Genomic DNA, 18,984 nt, shown 5'->3' on the forward strand with positions numbered 1-18,984 from the left:
GCAGGATAATCGATCACACAATGCCGGTGGCTTCGCATCGAATCTGATTCATTAGGTGCAGCGCTCGGGCAGTGGCGGGCTCATCCGATTTATCGGATGGCGCGAAAGCGTTGATTGGCGGACGCCGGATTGCGGACCGCAGAAATTGTGAGTGCTCTCGGCGAAGGGATAATGTCATAGTGATGGCCCGGCGGCACGAGAATACGCGGCCGGTACCGTAATTTCATAGAGTGCATCCAGCGCGGCGAATTGACGCGCAATCAAATCGCGGATGCACAAAGAGGATGCACTGCCGTAACAGAACGCCGTGTAGGAGATTATGCGAAGTTTTTCTCACAAGCTCCAACTTAGCCGTACATGTCCATTTTGAAATCCGAAACGATTCCTTTGAGACTCGAGATCTGTTTTCTATCTACAAAGCAAAGAAGGAAATGATTCCGAAGAAGAAACGTACAGCATTGGACATTACTAATCTGTTTTTGTGCAATTTCTCCGGAAAAACTTAGATTTTTTACCGTAAATAATAGAAAAATTACTCTCGTTATTAGGAAACAAGAACATGAAATCAGACTTTAAATTAAACTTTCTTATTTATTTTTACAAAAATATTGCTTTTAAAACTTTTTTTCATAATTTTCGCATTTACATTTATAATTTCACATTCATCATTAACGAAGGGATGCATCAGTCTTTTTGATCAAGACGTTGCGTAACGACATGGTTCATTTGCGTGTCGTATTTCAAGCTGAACATCACCTTAATGGCCCTTCACGCTATATCGAGCGTATCGCGTATCACGACCAACTTCAGGCGCTCGTGCGTGAAAAGTATCACTAGTATCAGCGTTTAAGCGTGCAACCTGCACCGTTCGTCGATTTCCTTCGCCCGCCCTCTAAATAGTTTAACGGAGGTGTCTCGTTTCTGTTTGCGTGAGTGTGTCATCCTTTCCTCGTTTTACGTTCGTCCCAGAAACTGGAGAACGGTTTCCAATAATGCTGATCCAGTACGCATACATCAAGCCAAGGTCGCAATTCGGCAAGCAATGTTTCTTCGGAGAGACCGACTCGATCGTTCAGGAGAATATCCTACCGGATCCGGAACTCATGCGAAACTACATCCACATGAGTCATTGCCACCGTGGTGTACAGATGTCCAAGCAATTTGCTCTTCACGAGGTAAATTATTGTACAATAGAAAAGGGGAAAAGTATTTTTAATCCTTCAGATTTTTTAAAATTAAACAATTAGAATTTAAATTAATAAGAGTAGAGCGCAGAAATATATTAGAGGGCAATTAATCTTTTAAATAATTTTAATATTTAATTATTTTGTACACAAAGTTTATCGAATGTCATTACGACTTGATTTGGAATCTTCTTCAGCGAAATTATTCTTCAGAAACTAAATTATTGTACGTTTAAAAGGAATCACGAAGTTTCAGCGAGAAGTTTCAATTCCTTGTTTATTGTATGATTCTTAATTATATATTAATTATTATTTATTTTAACTTTTAGTCATTATTAGTCTTTATTCTTATATAATTATTAGCTTTCATATAATTTTCACTCTAATAAAAAAAATATAAGCAAATCATGTAATACAAAAAAATAAAAGCTGATTTAAAAAAAATATTAGAACATTGTAGATAAATTTTGAAGAATATTGAAAGTTTTGGACAAGTGTATATTAGAGATTATTAGATTAAGATCTGAATAGCATCGATTATTCTATTATTATGTTAACATGATGTTGCATGCTTCCGAGATATATCATCAGCAGCTGCATAAATGATTATCCGTAAATTAAGCACCGGCTAAACGCTAATGAGTTTCTATATTCGAGACTTTGTATATCATAGGATTTAAGGAAAAGCTGGGATTATGAAAATAGCTCTGCTGAGTCATCGTCGAACGAACTAATTTTGCAGCGAGTTTAGCGTTTGCGGCATTTAATTTCCAAGAATTAATAAGTGCGTCGGACATGTAAATACGCCGACCGACAGTCTTCCTAATATTTTGTTTACATTTCAGAGGATCAGAGCTATGTCAGTTTAAATTAAATATCGCATGCGATTCTGAAAAATATGCAAAATTTACGACGAAAATCCGGGTTTTCAATCTGGGAGAGCGCGAAATAAAACTCGCGGAAAGTTTTAATTCAAACATAATATTGCTTCACGGTGTATCTCGCATCAGTTTACATTATAAACCATATATTTCTCGCAATGAAAAAATTAAATTTAACAGATTTAAATCTTCTATAAAAACACAAAAAATCAATATTTGTGAACATGCTTTTGATGACATGTGCCATAAATGTGCGATACGTTAAAATGCTTCATAAAATTGTTTATGCAATCAACTCCATAACAAATAAGAATATGCGTGTACAGAACAGGTAAACTGCGCTATGCTGAAAATATACATTGCAGTGTAAAACATAGAGAAAACGATTGCACGTTTCCTCTTTAAGTGAACCACTTTAACGCCATGATGCGTTTCTCAAGGGTGCTTAAGTGTTAAGTTAGGTTTTACATGTGTAATAAAAGAACGGTTAGAAATGGAGAAGCGAAACCGTTTATAACGCACAATTTACGCGATCTTTTTTTATTTTTACGTCAGACGCAAACCGCTAGTAAAGTAACAAAGGAGAGCGGGATGTTACACTTGGAAGGCGGTTGGCCTAAGGAGATAAACGTGAAGGACGACGAAGCCGTGTTGAGATTTCGTCGGCGCGTAGTAAAGGACGAGTATTGGGCGCCGAAAATGAAGAATCTCACTGACGTGAGCCACTTTGAAATATATATATATGTTTTTAAATACACCTTTTAATCATTTAAAGCGCATTACATTAAAAAACTTCGCTTTTTAATTTTTGAATGTAATTCCTGACTTTTATATTCTATATAAAATCAAGGATTCTATCGCAGTTTTAAGGACACAGTTAAAAACAAATAATTTAAGATGATTTAAAAAATATGTGTAAAATCTGGTTTATAATTTTAATTAGATAAATACGTTTATTTTCAAGACTACCTTCAAAGAGCACGCTACTAGCACTATTGTATCATTCTATTCTTGTTTTATGTTCAACGAACAGAAAAGAACAGTAAATACAAATGAATGATACAATAGTGCTGATAACGTGTGTGCTAAACGCACCCAAAGAACCTCTAATGTAGAAAGCTCAATATAAGAGAATTAATTTATTAAGAAGATCAATTTATTAACTTATTTGCTTAGCCTATGGAACGCTGTGTACTACAGAATAACGTCATCAACATTTATGAGCACTACTTTGATGATATAGAACCGAGGGCGCTCGTTCTTTCCCGTGGTATAAGGTATGTTGCGTTTTTGTTAGTAAGCTGTATAATATATTGGAACGTGCTTTTCTATACTAAACTATAGAAAATTGTGGTCCATCGGAGAAAAGGAAAACAAACTTGTCTTTCTGATTTTTTCCTACTTATAATAGTAAAATAACATTAGCCAAACAGCGAATCCCTGACAAAGAAAACAGTACAATAACACTTTGCATCAAAGTATCATTGTCTAGGAATTGGGACACCTCCACTTCTTGGTGGCACATTCCAGTATTTTATAGAGATCACTGATTTTCGTCGTTATAAAGAGGCAGTAGTAATTCTCACAATTTTAGACGATTCAGTTATAATAGAAGACAGGATTAAAATGTGTCGCCATTTTCAATTTACATTTTTAAGCCGATGAGAGTACTAATCTTTTTCCAATTGTTCATTTCCTTATTTCAAGTTTCAAGTAGGTATATGAAATCTAAAAAGTACGTCGGATTACTTGTTTTTTTCTAACCGACTGGCATACATTAAACCGTAAATCCTACTATCCCGATATCCGAGGAATATTCAAAGTCTCGCTTCAACGTGCCCGACGCAAGCTTCCACGGACGAGTTAAATCTCTCTCCGCAAATCGCGGTCACGTACGGAATTATCATACGACGCATATCTTCGTCGGGGACTGATGCTACTCGTGCAATACGTTCTTGTACAGGCATAAAGGATAGGTCTCGTAAATCCGGAGACAAATTTTACGTATTAAAGCGCAAAGAAATATCGATAACCGAATATACGAGGAAATTTCTCCGATTAATATATTTATAATTTTTTGAAAATAAAATTTATCTGCAAATTTGTCGTTTCACTGTACTGTTGTATATTTCGTATGATATCCGGTAACTTATTTATAAGACAGGAAATCCATAAATCGATGCGATGTCTCGCTAGACGACGATGCTGTTATTGAGAAGCTCGCAGGGAAATTCTCTTATCTCGTTGGATTTTCATCTCTCAATGCTTGTTTAACACAAGTTGCAATTTTTCCCCATCTTTTTTTCTCGCGTATCGAAACACGTGTTGCGCCTGTCGGATGCCTCACACGATTCTTGCGCGAATTGATCCGCTTTTCTTCTATATGTACACACCGTAAGCTTCTAAATATCGCTGTCGCCGATATTGATACTCGAATTTACTGTTATTAATGGCACCTCTGCCTCTACGAAAAAAATTTGAAAGCTTTTAGAAAAACGACAGTAAATTAAAAAGACTACTTTGTACAAAATAAAGGTTCAAAAATTGTTTTTACTCTCTTTAGAATCAGAAAGCAACCACAAAAGAAACAAAAAGATATAAAAATTCAAATCCAAATTTACGTTTTAACAACTTGCACGATAAAATGGAAATAGTCTTTTAAAGTCTTGTTCTATTTTTGCATTCTATCTATTCGATATTTTCACAACACAATATTGTGTTTTTATATCTGATAAATTCTCAAAATAAAGCCAACCACTTTGGTTGCGACAGGACAAGCTCGAAGCTCGAAGCTCTTATTACGTCGTTTCGAACGGTTAATGGTATCCACGTGCTTCCTAACGAAGAATCTACGACTGTCGTTACAATTAATCGCTTCCCGAAGGGTATTACCAAACGAACGAAACAAAAAGAACGGCGTCTGCAATGTGTAAAAGCAACGGCGTTATCGCGTCGTCGAGCGGATGATTTACATGCTCGGGGATAGAAAAAAAGACAAAAGGAGGAAAACGAATTTCCACGAGTGCGATTTTGCACGAATTTTTATGGGAGCTTTAATTTACCTTTTTCCAGAACCTCAAACATGTATGCCGATCCACAACCTATCGTAAGACCAATCAATCACCTGTCGTGGTCGCCCGGTGCACAGAATCGATTAGCTGCTGCCTACTCTTTTATGGAGTTCGAGAGGAAACTGTCTAATGTGAATCCTTCCTCTTACATATGGGACATCGGTATAAAATTTTTATGCTACCGCACAACAACACGTATTTTACTACTATCAGAAAATGCATGTATCTTTCGCAATATTTTACAAAGAAAATTTATTTAAAAATCTATCTTATTTATTAGAGACAATAATGTTTATTTTATTGTCCAACATATGAAAAGACAACGTATGATAGAAATTGGATCACAAATTCAGCTTTGTAATTCAAAAGAAGCATTGTTTATTATTACTTCAATATGTACATTAATCTTAAAATTATTTTAAACTGTCAAATACATGTGTTTGTATTTCACGCGAGATATACCTTGTCCAGTGTTTCTGAATTTTATTGAATTCTCTTGTACTAATGCAATATTCCGCGCAGAATTTTTTTAGAATGTCGAATCTGACACGCTTTACAACGTATCAGAAGCATGTTTCATCATGTCGTCGTCAAACGCGTCCTGTCACACGCTTGTTCTGGTTCCGGTCGCAGAAATCGATTGGTCGTTTCAAAGTCCTTCATAATATTTGAAATGCGTCTCACTGACATGAATCTTTATATCTACACCAGACGACCGTACGCATGCGTGTTGTTTATGCGGAGTGTTTGTTATTGACAGAAACATATCACATGACAAAAACAACCACCTATAAAGCCGAATGTATTTGCAGTAACACGATTTCCTCACGAGTAGAATATATATAATATAGCAAAAAAAAAGTAAAATATTTTTTATAGCTAGTAGTACAAGTCTCAAATAAAAATTTTACAAAAAAAGTAAAAAACAGTAGAAAATAAAATTATTAATAATTAGTAATAGAAATATTTTCGAGAGTTTTTCATACAAGATATTTGTGTTAATTATTTCATAACACGATATTTCCTTTATTCAAAAGAAGTTTTATCGTTACTGAAAGTATTGAAATTGGCAAACAATTGAAAAAATATTTTCAATTGTTTGCCAATTTTTAATTAGAAATTTCATTGATTATGTATCTCAAAGGAAAAAAAAGTAAATAAAACATTTCTTTTTTTTAGATAGATTTCGAAGAAAGAGAATTTTTTAATAGGCGAGATGGATTGATTTAATTATTTATTCATTTAACAGTATTAAACAAAAGTTTTTAAAATAGGCAAAATGTAATTCTGTATCATCCAATGCAGAGAACCCAAACAAACCAGTGATATGCCTGAGATCATCATCACCGTTATTAATCGTCGAGTTTAACCCACGCGATCCATCGATGCTGATTAGCGGACTGATGTCTGGCCAAGTGTGCAACTGGGACATCCGAATTGGGGATAGGCCAGTGCAAATGTCCCATCGTCAGTTCAGCCACAGGTATCTATCTATCTGCGAATGGGAAGTTCCTCGGGACTTGCACCTATCCGCCGAGATTATTGGCCAGAACTTGGACGTGCTTGACTTTGATGTATGGCCTGTGGAATTGCAAATATCCTCCGAGAGAAACGCTGTAAAGCCGTGCAAACGGTAGTTTCTGATACCTGGATTAATGTAGTTCTTGGTAGATATAGCATCTATCGATGAGAATGTGTTAACACGATTAGAAACACGTGAACACTTACGCATAAAATGTAAACCAAAAGCTATTACGTAATTTTATTTGAGTTTACGTAATTAGAGTTTAGCGTCACCGGATATTATTATACGTGTGTATTTTCTCAAATAATTTTTACAATTTTTCTGTTACTTTCGCTTCAAACGGTATCAATTGCCAGATACTTTATTATATTAAATGAATAATTATAACTTCCTCAATAACTTTGCATCACTGTTAAACTGTTGGAAAATATTATGATACTACTAATTGTTCTCAATACTTAACTCCATTTCTTGTTGTGAAAGGAGGAATGAGAAAAATAAGTATTAAATAACGAAATGCTACAGTTTTACTTAAGTCAAGAAGCTGCGACTGCAGACTCTTGTAGAATTTTACCTCTGCGTTAACGTTCATAACACACCAATTAAACGGTGCAGGCTCCGTGAAGGAACAATGTTTGTAAAGTGGCTCACAGCCGATGAGAGTTATAGACCTTTACAATTCATACGTTTCGTAAACGCGGTCGCAACTTCTGCCGTCGTCGTGGCAAAATGTTTCCAAAGAGCCTGCCATTTCGATGCCAAATTGTAATCTCCGTCACTACCATTTCCTCTCCCGTTCTTACCGACGACGTGCAAAAGAAATCCGGCGAACCAGACGCTCTGGATTCAATCCAAGACCAATAAGGAGTTCTTCTCGGCATCCACCGACGGTGCGATTAAGTGGTGGGATATCAGGAAGATGAGGCAACCGACCGAGGAGCTAGTGATGGATTTGGATGATCCACTCCGAGCGGATATCCTTCGTGCGATCGGCGTCACGAAGCTGCAGTACGAGCCGAGCATAGGATATAGATTCCTGGCGGGTATGGAGAATGGCATGGTGATCAACGTAAGACGGAAAGTCATGAAACCGGTCGATAAACTGACAATGAAATTCAACTGCCACGTCGGCCCTGTCATCGCTATTGATCGAAGCCCCTTCTTTACCAAGAATTTCCTTACTGTAGGCGATTGGACCGTCAAGATCTGGTCGGACGATATCAGAGAGGATTGTTTGATCACCATTCGGTAAGATTCCTTGAGTTTAATCAACGTAAACATATCGAATAACCTTGCGAATTAAAGCTACAAACACATCTAACTTGAAATTATTTAAGTTAAGTGTGTCGTATCACGTAATGTGCAAAAGTTCTTACAGTTTATTTGAAGGGCAATTTTCAAGTATACTAATGTCATTGTCTACAATTGTATTACAAAATTTTACAATAGTTGCAAAGCTGTTTTATTTGCTGAATGCAACCAATGTCTATGTATGCAGTTCCATTTTTAGTAATTCTTAGAATAAACGAAAATGGGAAATAAGCATAGAAGTTAATAATTTACGTTACATAGGCATTAGTTTGCTCTTTAAATTTGATCTAAAAAGCAAAGAGCTCTAATTAGATTGAATTAGACCCTTGAGATCCAATTTGATTATAGCAGTGCCATATAATAATTTTTATAATAAACAATGGCTAAGCTATAAAATAAGAGGAAACTTATTAGTGATATATTATTTATGAAAAAGATTTTGCCAAGTAAGTGTCGAAATAAATTACATATCAGACATTGTTTGCTTTTTAAATTTAAATAAATCAAATTAGATCTCAAGAGTCTAATTAAATCTAATTAGAGCTCTTTGCTTTTTAGATCAAATTTAAAAAGCAAACTAATGCCTACGTAACATAAATTATTAACTTCTATGCTTATTTCCCACTTTCGTTTATTCTAAGAATTACTAAAAATGGAACTGCATACATACACATTGGTTGCATTCAGCAAATAAAACAGCTTTGCTACTATTGTAAAATTTTGTAATACAATTAGTCTTGGCCTTAATTTCTCACTGAATCTAAATGTATAAGCGAATCATGTTAAAGAATTTTACAACAGTTGCAAAGCTGCTTTTTATGTTGAACACAGCCATTGGAATCATACTTGAAAATTGCCTCATAAATAAACCGCAAGAACTTAATTGCATATATCTAATAACATTCCTCCATTTTCATTGTAACATAAATTTGCTATGTATATTAGGATTACATAGACGCTCCAGTGCGCTCTATTATCACTATTGTGCCGTGTATATCTGACTGCAAATTAGTCAGCGCACAAAAAGTAGAATAGAGTATGAATACACTTAGCGTGAAACAAAGCAAAGCAGCTAGCTATTCACGTAAACAGAATGATACATGTATGCATCTCGCAATTTCGACTAATGTCTTGTTTATCAGTGTTGAAGCTTTCTATTGCCATTCTTGTCGGCGTAGTTTCGAAGTTAACGTCATCGTATCGTAGAATATACGGCTCGGTAAAGATCAAGTAGATGAAATTCTGTACGCACAGTGAACAGAATGCTGATTTACGCGGAGGTTGTTGGAGCAGATCCAGGTACTCAGTGTTCTTCACCATAAATGCGACGGGTCTGTTAGAGGTATACGACATTCTGAACGGCGTGGATTCACCGGTGACCACGTTTCGTGTCTGCAACGACAGTCTCACGACCATTGCGCCTCATGAGAACGGTCAACTCCTAGCAGTCGGCAGTCATGATGGAAATATATATCTAGTGGAATGTTCCAACGGACACATTATTAACAGTAAAACTGATAAGGCAAACCTTACTGCCGTGAGTATTTTGAAATGTACTATCAGTTAAAAAGGGCAACAATTAAATAGCTATGTATATCTTGTAAGGAAATCTTCTAAACTGTTCCTTATCTATCTTTATGGGTTTTAGATAAAGGGTTATAAATAAAGCATCAGAAAATATTAGATTTTTTATTTACTTTTCTCAGATTTAGAAGTCAAAACAACTTGAAAATAACGGATTTTTTTATTTCCGACATTTAAAAAAAATGTAAATACATTATTATTAAAAACATAAAATTCAATAAAATTTTTATATATTTCATACTTTTGAGGATATTCGCTAAAAATAAAAAAAATCTGTTATTTAATTTCGAAGTATTTAACCTCTAAATCTTGAGATAAATAATTTAAAAAATATGAGTTCAACAATTAAAAATATTCTTTTATGCTCTCTAACAACATATCTAAAGCTCATCAAAAAGGATAATTCTGATGGTTTTCTTGTTAGAAAATTGACAATTCAAATTTAATTTAAATATCTACATCACTCTGAAGTACAAACGTAAAAATTTTGCTAATGGTTTGTATTATGTAACTAATGTAACAATCTTGGACTTTACTGATTGTTAGCCTTTTCGAATTAGTACATTTTGAGTTCATATATTCCAACTTTGATCTTACATCACTTTACACTTTACGTTGATCGAAAGCGAAAAGCAATGTATTTTTTACTGTAGTATCTCGAGAGATGTAGTCGTTTTGAGAAGACCGTCGATGCACGATTGAAAGAAATGCAAGTTAGCATTCACGAAGATTCCGCAACGGACCGCTCGGCGTTTATATCAAAGAAGAAAGGAAACAATCAGGAAAAAAGTAAGAACAAGACGCTAGTTAAAGAAAAGGGCAACCACCGGAAGAAAAAATCTCGGATGAAAAGATTGGAAAAGGACGACACGTTCTTCGAAGAACTGGGGGGTTCAGAAACGGCATTTTTTCAAACAGTAAAGAAGGTAAAAAAAACACTTAAGTAGCCGAGAAGAAGAAAAGGTGCACTTACCACTGGCATAAAATTTTCTTTTGTGCTATTCAGAATGTGTATCTTGAAACATTAACGGTCGTTACTATAGATGCTTCCATTTATGATGGTAGAAGAATAATGCGTTAGTTTTTCTACTTTAACATTAAATAATAATCACTAACTACATCATATGCAATACCGAAACATAAATTTAACTAATTTACTATCTATCTAATTTAGATAAAAAATAGAGTTCTTTAATCTCAAAATGCTATCCATACGTAAATTTTACGTACAAGTAAACGAGGTTATTGAACGTTGAGTCATATCTTCAGTTATAGGAGGTTCAATCTGCCATGCTAAGAGCCATGCTAAGACAAACGGAGACAGGGTTTAAAAATTCTGTTCGTTACTTATCACTTGTCTGATGGTTAATATTATAACAGAGAGTCTGATAAGTGATTTCAATTTTTAAGTAGTTTTATGTTATTATATGTTTTATTTAAATGTATGAAAAAAGACACACACACATGAAATTTGTTTACAAATTCCATACTATTTCAAGATAGAATTTGATAGTGTGCTTATTCTTTTTTTCCTTTTAAGTTAATAATTAGGCTATTTGTGTTCATAAAAATTTCGATTATAAGTATTTTGTTATTAAAAGTATAATATAAATGTACAAAAACTTATGTTACATTAATTAAGTAGTTTACGCCGTTAAAAATTTCATAAAATTTAATATACTTTTAAGTTACATAATTTAAACTTAATTTCATGACATTACATTAAATTTAATGTATTTTTCATAAAAATTTATTAAATTTAATATACATGTTTATTACATTTAAGTAATTACTATAACTTAATTTTCAGTTAAATCATTCGTTACTTTTATTTTTGTTTATAATCATGAGCCTCATTTACATGTAAAGGAAGCATTTCTATAAACAGTGTATTTCTTTATGCATAAAATTGACATGTCAATACTGTATCATTCAACAGTGATAGCATTTTAGGGTTAAAAAATAATAAACTTAATTTCATGATATTATATCAATTATATCTATAGTTTATGCCATATAAATTCTTACGAAAAGTTCGTGATTATAATGTCTTTCAGGAATTTGCGACTTATCCGAGGCTGGATCCCGAAACCGAACAGATGATCAGTCTTATGCAAGAAACACTGCGCAAGAAAAAGATTCTGCGTGAATCAGCGAAAGTAGAGGAGAAAATAAGCAAAACTGGGCAAATACTTAAATATAAAGAAAAGATAAAAGTGCTAAAGGATAAGAGCGCCATATCCCTAACGAGATCCTTGATAGAAGAGATAGAAGTTGACAAAGAAGAAGATGAAGAAGAAGCGGTTGCAAAAATAGACGCGCCATTCATAAAACCAAAAAAGATCGTGAAGAAACGCCGGGGACAGATTTTAAGCAAAGTCTGTGCCGTCGAAGTTTGCAAGCCGGAAATCTGTTGCGCAGATCTGGAAGGTAAATTTCCGTTTCCAACGACAGCGTAAACGTCATTACCATCGGGTCGGTAAGGCGATCTATTTTTTCACTTTCCATGCGTCGCGTCGCTTGGGACGTCGTGGACGGACAAGATAACGAGATCTTCTCTTAAAGCTTGGCGAGATCCTATAATACCGAGCTTCCTTGGCTGCACGGCTTTATTTGAGCCTGCAATAGCGGCAGTATTATGTAATTTTCTTTCATATTTGAGCAATGACAACGTGGTACAAGAAATATCGTAGCGGACAGATTGATAGCGCCGCGAAGTGGAAAAACGCGAGAAAAGCAGATAATTTCGTAAAAACGTTTCAGTGGAAAACCGTGATCAAAGCGCCACGTCAGCTGGAAACATTGATAAACGTTCATTGTTCTGATTTGTTCATCTTCTCACCTGTCCACCATCAATATCATGTTTCGTTGATCCGGCATATAGGAGACATCTTCATGCTACAACACAATCGGACAGCTTAATTAAGAACGTCTCTGTGTCGTGACTGTGGTCGGTTTTAAAGCATGCCGTATACGTTTACCCCAACTGCGCCCAGTTAGATTAATGCGTTCCACTCGAGGTTCGTTACTGTTTCTCTTTGGCTGTTTAGTTTAGATGCGCCAGCGTAATCCGAGACGGTGAAACCGAGACAGTTTTCAACGCCGTTTCTTAATGAAGGACATAGAACAAACGTCTGCGCATGAATTTATCCAATGAGAATTGATTAGCTGTCGCATTTCGTTTTATTCGTTGGCAAGTTCGAAGGAAAGCGTGAAAGATGAAATTATGAAATTGAGCTTTGACAATTTTTCCCTTCAATTTCTCTTCAATTTCTTTTCTATACAAGAACTGCTGACAGAAAGATTTTATCAAACAACATTCATGTACATCTGTCATATTCTTGCGCCACTATAATTCATTTCTTAAATCAGATATGCGCACACTGCACAACCGCAGGAGCTTGCGCCATTAAACTATCATTTGTTATGTACCATCAAAGATGCATTATGATTCTGTCGTTTCGCCAGCAACTATGACGTGCAATATCTCGCTGACTGCTCCAGTAGAAATGTTTTTTCACTATTCTTGAAATACTCCGCTATTGAATATCAATATTCATCAGTGAAATATGTCATTGAATGCATACCATTCCCTTATTTCAAACATGACACAATTCAAAAAATTGAATTTCTCAGAAAATGGGAAAAATTACTTGACAGGAAAATATTGATTAATCGAATAATATCGCCAAAAAAGTATGTTCTTAATTCTATGATAAAATAAATGCCATTTTTGTCATTGTCATTTTACAATCCATATTTCCTCGGAAAAAAACCACTCTTTTTGAGTTGTGACGTTTTGACGATTTTTTAAAAGTTAATTCACTTTCGATAATTAAATAGAGTAATATTTATTTAACTATATATAATTTATAATAATTTGAAAATCACGTTTTTTAAAGCTGTTTTGAAGTAAAGAAGCGACACATTAATTTTGAATACACTTAAATACATTTTATCAATATTTTTAATAATATGACTTAGGATTAATATAATATATATTTAACTTGTTTATATAGTATATTTCCAAATTAATATTGTCAACTCTGAATCTCGTTGGATTTTAAATTAAAGATTCGTATCTAAAGATTTATTCATAATTGTTTTTCTAAAAAAACAAAAAATATTTTCAACGCACATAAGCAGACAATAGTAACATAATATGAAAGCAGGTATAATGTTTCACATAAAAACATATTTCGACTGTAACTGTTGAAGCGTTATTGCGAGAGTTTCTATAGGAAGGATCTAAGAGGTAAGTTTAGATTGGATATTAAATAAATGAGAAATAAGGGCAACAGCAATAGCAGCGATAGAACAAAATTGGGCAGGATGAAATCACCCTAGCGTTAGATTAGAGCAGTAAAGCGAATACCATTCGTCGTCTTCCCACCGGGCATTTTAGACACGTCGAGGGTGCATTGAAGTGTCCACAATATAATTGGTCTCAGGGGAAATATCGGCTCTATGACGTTTCATCTGGTGGAAGAAATACAATGCGCCGTCGCTTTAACTGCAATTCTTATTTCAGAAAATAAAATAATTTAATATAAAATAAAATAATTTCAGAATTGTTTGCAATTTTTTTAAAATGTTGATTTTTTTCAAAATCTTCATAATTATCGTAGTAGTACATACTATTATATTACAATTCTAGCGAAGCGCAATAACATTGAAAATTGAACATAAAATTGAACATAATAATATTAGTTAACTTTATGAACAATTCGATTTTTATAATAAAATAACTGGATTAATCAATAAAATAATCAAATTAAAATTATTATATAGATATCAATATTGTCATTTTTATTCAATGTTCGATTTGTATATTTTAGAAAAACGGAAGACCGAATTACAGACTCAACTTGCTTCGGAGGAAGAGAAATCTTCGTGGGTTATCACCCAACGGCGACGTAAGTTATTCGATTTTGAGCAAAAGTTGCCGGAACATTCGTCAATCGAGAAGAGAAGAATACTTTTGGAGGAGGACGAACCGCTGGCGAACGTACTTGCAGACGAAGTCGAGGAAGCCAGAAGGGAAATGCGTGCTTGGCAGAAGAGAATCGCGTTGGGCAAACGTGACTCCTGGCGGCCACAAACGATCGAGGTTATACATGAGAAACCAGAAGGAAAAAAGAAGGAAGTTGGGAACGGCGACGTCGAGTCGCCTGTGCGAAATGTGGAGGAGGAAAGAACGGATTTTCGGCAGCTCGTAGAAACGAGCTCGAAATGGAAGTCCGCGATCGGGAACAAGACTTTGCAAGTGCGCGGAAAAAGAGAGGCGATGAAGCTCGACTCGCATCTCGAAAAGTGTGCTCAAGGGGAAGAAACGCATCCAACGTTATCCGCATGTACCGATGAATCAATGGAAACGGTAACAACAGAATCGACGAAACGCAGTAGAGGCAGCGACCAATAATTTAATTCATTCGTGATATTTTGATGAGTGAGACAAAATTTATTGATTAACGATATTGAAAATTTTTACTGCGAGAACGAAGCTGAAATGTGACCCGGAAAAATTAGCAGTTGAAAAATTTCAGAGCGTAACACACAGAAATCCGATTAATTAATTAATTAATTCAATATGACAACGCAATTTTAATTTTAATTATTTCACAATGCGAGAACCGTACTAGTGAACTGATTGTCGAGCTGTAATAAACAGGTACGTGTCTTGAAATTTCAGAAAAATTCAGAAAATTGCTTTCAAAGTATACTTGCAAAGCAATAACTCAGTTTAAGTGTTTCTCGAGATATCTCGAAAGCTTGAGTAAGAGAAATTACGAAGTTGTCTATTTTGTCGTGGCTGTATGGAAAGACGGAGCATGATCTCCAAGAAGTTCATGAAAAAGAAGTTGGTAGTGGGTACTTCATATTTGAATAGAATCGCAAGACTTTCAACGTGGTGCTTCGCATAGAGAGAAACGGATCAAATAGAACGGACGAGTGATGCAAGGTATACTCACGTATATATATACGAACGAAAAAGTGTGAGATTGAAAATTTAACTGGGAGCTGGAAGTTTGAAAAATAAAATAAAAAAGTGCAAATGAAAAAGTCGAGCGCTTCGTAATGACGCGCTAATGATTCCACACCATCGCAAACGATGAATATTATACGAGAGACTTTCCACCTCCGGTCGAAATTCTGTTCGAACGATTCTGTAGAACTGAAGCGGTAGCAACGAGGCTCAGAGAGGCCGAACTTAAGATGGTAAATTGCCGAAATTACCGTGAGGATCAAAGGGGCCATTAAAGTTTCCGCCCGATTAATCGATCGCGCGGCACATCTCGAAGGACGAAAGCGCAGGTGTGCAGGATAGAGGTATTATATCGAAATTACGGTTGTGCGATTCGCGAAGACTTCGAGATGAATCTCGCTGAATTGGAAATAAGACTAGCGTGTTCTCGAGGGGTCATGGCAAAAAAAAAAGTTTCCTAAAACAGAGGGATGGAGTTTAAAAATTCAAGCGGGTACGTTCGTTGCTTAATCCGCGACAAGCGTTCCGTAAAAGTTTGCAGCGCATCTGAAACGCGGGCGGATTAAGCCAATATAAATTAAATTATGGAAATCGTTCTGGCGTACTGGCTGCAGGGTCGAATTTTCACTTCGCGATATATACAAGACTTTGAGCGGATAAAAACGAATATTTTTTTTATCTCCACTTTTTGTAGCGGAGTACATCGATTAAATCTTCATTAATCGTACATCTATCTAAAAAATGTATCTACTTGGATCTTGCCGAAATGTTATGCATGGAACAATGCACAACTCGATTCGAATGCCAATTTTGTTAATTGACACTATCTATAGAAATATAAAGAATTTCCAATTAAACGCAATAAAATAACATTCCATTGCTAAATGAAATGAAACTGCACACCATAAATACAAATCAAAGAGCGATCGTAAAATTTCGACGAAAGCTTTTCTTGAAGCTTTCTAGAAACGCTTCAAGAAGAAATGTGCCAATCAGGAGATCAATTAATCAGTGCCGAGATCGCGAGAGAGTATGGAAGGTTTTCCACGTGGAGGACAAGCGAAATCTCGAATATGCATTTCGCACGAAATTGGCGAATTGCAAGGTTCAGCTCTCTGCCCGACACAAGGGAGGAAAGTTCGGAGTGAAGAGTTAAGGATGGAAAGTTGAGTGGAGCCGAAGCAAATGGATGGCGTACCGCGCTCATGGAAGAATCATGAGACTATTCCCCGCCACTCGTGTCTTACGGAAAACTTGCGTTCTCGTACGGAAAAGCCGCGCGACCTGATTGAAAGGGTTCGCGTATAGAGTAGTTCGACTCGTGAATTTCAGCAGAGACGTACACTCAACCGGAAAATGTTTTGATGACGACAATACTTTTGTTATAAACGTATATAGAAATTCAATAAGCAGCCATAGCCATAAGAACCTTATTTGGAGTTGGAGGATAATATACGGTCTAAAACGGAAAGAGATTTTCGACTTTTTATGCACTGGACAATACGTTCTTTTCATCTTCTGCTTATCAGCACAAAACTTTTGCTTCTGATTGAAGAGAAAATGGCTTCTGATAATAAACCACGGCTCATTATGCACGTGCAGACTTTAAGAGATAAAAAGTGTTGACAACAAAGAGTTCTACAAATAGCCTAGTTTCGCAATCGGTTGGCCGGTCTCGTTTAGGTTCTTTATTTGCTCGGTAAATCCTGCTGGAAAACTACAGGTGTAGCGCGGATTAGCAAATCGATAGACACTCGAGAAACGTACCGTAACTATCGAGTCTTTCGTGTTGCAACTCGCCACTCCATTTCGGGATAATTCCTGTTGAAACTATACTCGATTTGCGAAATCGTTGTAAAATGTAGCAATAATAAAACAAACTGTAGAAATTTTGAGAATTGTAAATATAGACATATACACATTTTTGTACAATTTATATAAATATAAATATACACTTTTGTTATATATCTGTATTGATAAAACAATTTACCTTAAAATTCTTTTGGATGCTTTTAATAAATACTAATTTGATAACAAATAATTTGTCTCTTTCTTGAAATACTTGATACGCCGTATGTGTCATCTCGCTGAAACTCGATTATTTCACAAAGGTACAGGTGTTACGCGCGGAAGATATACACAACTTTTAACGATCGTATGTATGTGTTAGTTCTATAGATTGTAGCAACGTTAGCGATGTGATGCATGAATCCGAAAACAATACGAATCTTCGCCTCCGTTGATGATTGTTGATCGAACGTGGTTGGTGCGGAAGCTAACAAACGGATACCGCGGCCATTAGCTGATGAGGGCATCGTAGTTCATTGAGCCCTACGAACTGAGATCGGAAATTACGATGTATAGAGGAGAGAAAGCTAGTTGGAGAGGATCATCGGGAAAACAACAGATCCTTTCAAATGCTAAACGACCTATCGCGATAGTGTAACTATGTTGTGCATATTTATGGTCACGAAGAAACTCAGCTAAACACCTCTTTTGAAATATAGTACAAGTCGAATGGATACACCTCGAGACTTCATTAGACATATTCATTATGTTTAATTTATTGTAATCTTGAAGAACTCGAATAACGAAACTGAAATTTCATGTGAATTACTTCACACAGTTGACGTTAAAATTAAATAATAACTCCGAAAATTCATTTCTTGCACTTTTTTTGAACTACCAAGGAAAAATGTTTTTTTTGTTGATTAATCGCACATCTTAATATTCTTAATATCTTAATCTTAATTCTTATTTCTCTCTTAAACTTTTAAAGCAAATCTCACTTTGAGGAGTGAAATCTCTTCTTAAAGATTGAAAATCGAGCTATTCTTTTTCAAAATTCGCAATTTTCACTATTTAGAGTGAAATTTTATACCAAAGAATTTAGAGAGCTGACTTATTTTCTATTAGATTTTAATATGCTAATTTATATAATTAATATTATCCAATTGATAGCAACTTGAATGCTATACGCAGCACCGTATGTGATAAAAAATGTATATAAATCACTGTAATATTATATTTTCGTTAATAAAAAAATATCAGTATACATGTTACATACAGCAGATGTTCAATGTTTTTTATTTCAATTAAAAAAAATGTTCAGTAAACCGATTAACGCTTAAACCTGTACGCTCATATTTTCACGTATGTTAAGGTAATGTATATCATTTTGTAGAAACTCATAAACTGTTAAAGCTGTGTCTATATACGATCAATATTATTGATGCATATCGTGTAAATAATACTCATATCGTGTAGATATAATATTGATATCAATATACACACGATCAATAATTGTAATTGCACTATATGAAGTTGCTGCAATTTCATCGATCGCTTAGTTTTACAGAATTCTGGCTTTATTTTTATATAATAATTTTATATAATAGTTTTCGATCAATATTAAAAATAAATAGTTCAAGTCGCGTTGAGC

At 35.0% G+C, this 18,984-nt stretch overlaps 2 protein-coding genes across 4 annotated transcripts in view; one reads left to right on the plus strand and one right to left on the minus strand.

Annotated features, from left to right (window-relative positions):
- The window catches only part of LOC108761537 (furin-like protease 1, isoforms 1/1-X/2), a 244,819-nt gene that overhangs the window by 46,846 nt on the left and 178,989 nt on the right, over window positions 1–18,984 (minus strand). The window lies entirely within an intron of this gene.
- On the plus strand, window positions 824–15,151 carry LOC108761538 (dynein intermediate chain 3, ciliary). Its single transcript, XM_018508145.1, has 10 exons — window positions 824–1,175; window positions 2,621–2,782; window positions 3,242–3,342; window positions 5,138–5,298; window positions 6,442–6,619; window positions 7,481–7,909; window positions 9,227–9,509; window positions 10,210–10,482; window positions 11,614–11,986; window positions 14,395–15,151. The coding sequence occupies exons 1-10, from the start codon at window positions 993–995 to the stop codon at window positions 14,976–14,978; spliced, it is 2,727 nt and encodes a 908-aa protein (XP_018363647.1). The 5' UTR covers window positions 824–992; the 3' UTR covers window positions 14,979–15,151.

Source organism: Trachymyrmex cornetzi, unplaced genomic scaffold, assembly GCF_001594075.2.
Source record: "Trachymyrmex cornetzi isolate Tcor2-1 unplaced genomic scaffold, Tcor1.1 scaffold25, whole genome shotgun sequence".
NCBI lineage: Eukaryota > Metazoa > Arthropoda > Insecta > Hymenoptera > Formicidae > Trachymyrmex > Trachymyrmex cornetzi.

Bases quoted from the DNA above. Each gene is read 5' to 3' on its own strand.
- LOC108761538 (XM_018508145.1), top strand. From the start codon at position 993: ATGCTGATCCAGTACGCATACATCAAGCCAAGGTCGCAATTCGGCAAG. The intron at 5,299-6,441 runs GTATAAAATTTT...CATCCAATGCAG, and splicing joins CTCTTACATATGGGACATCG to AGAACCCAAACAAACCAGTG. The intron at 11,987-14,394 runs GTAAATTTCCGT...TGTATATTTTAG, and splicing joins CTGTTGCGCAGATCTGGAAG to AAAAACGGAAGACCGAATTA.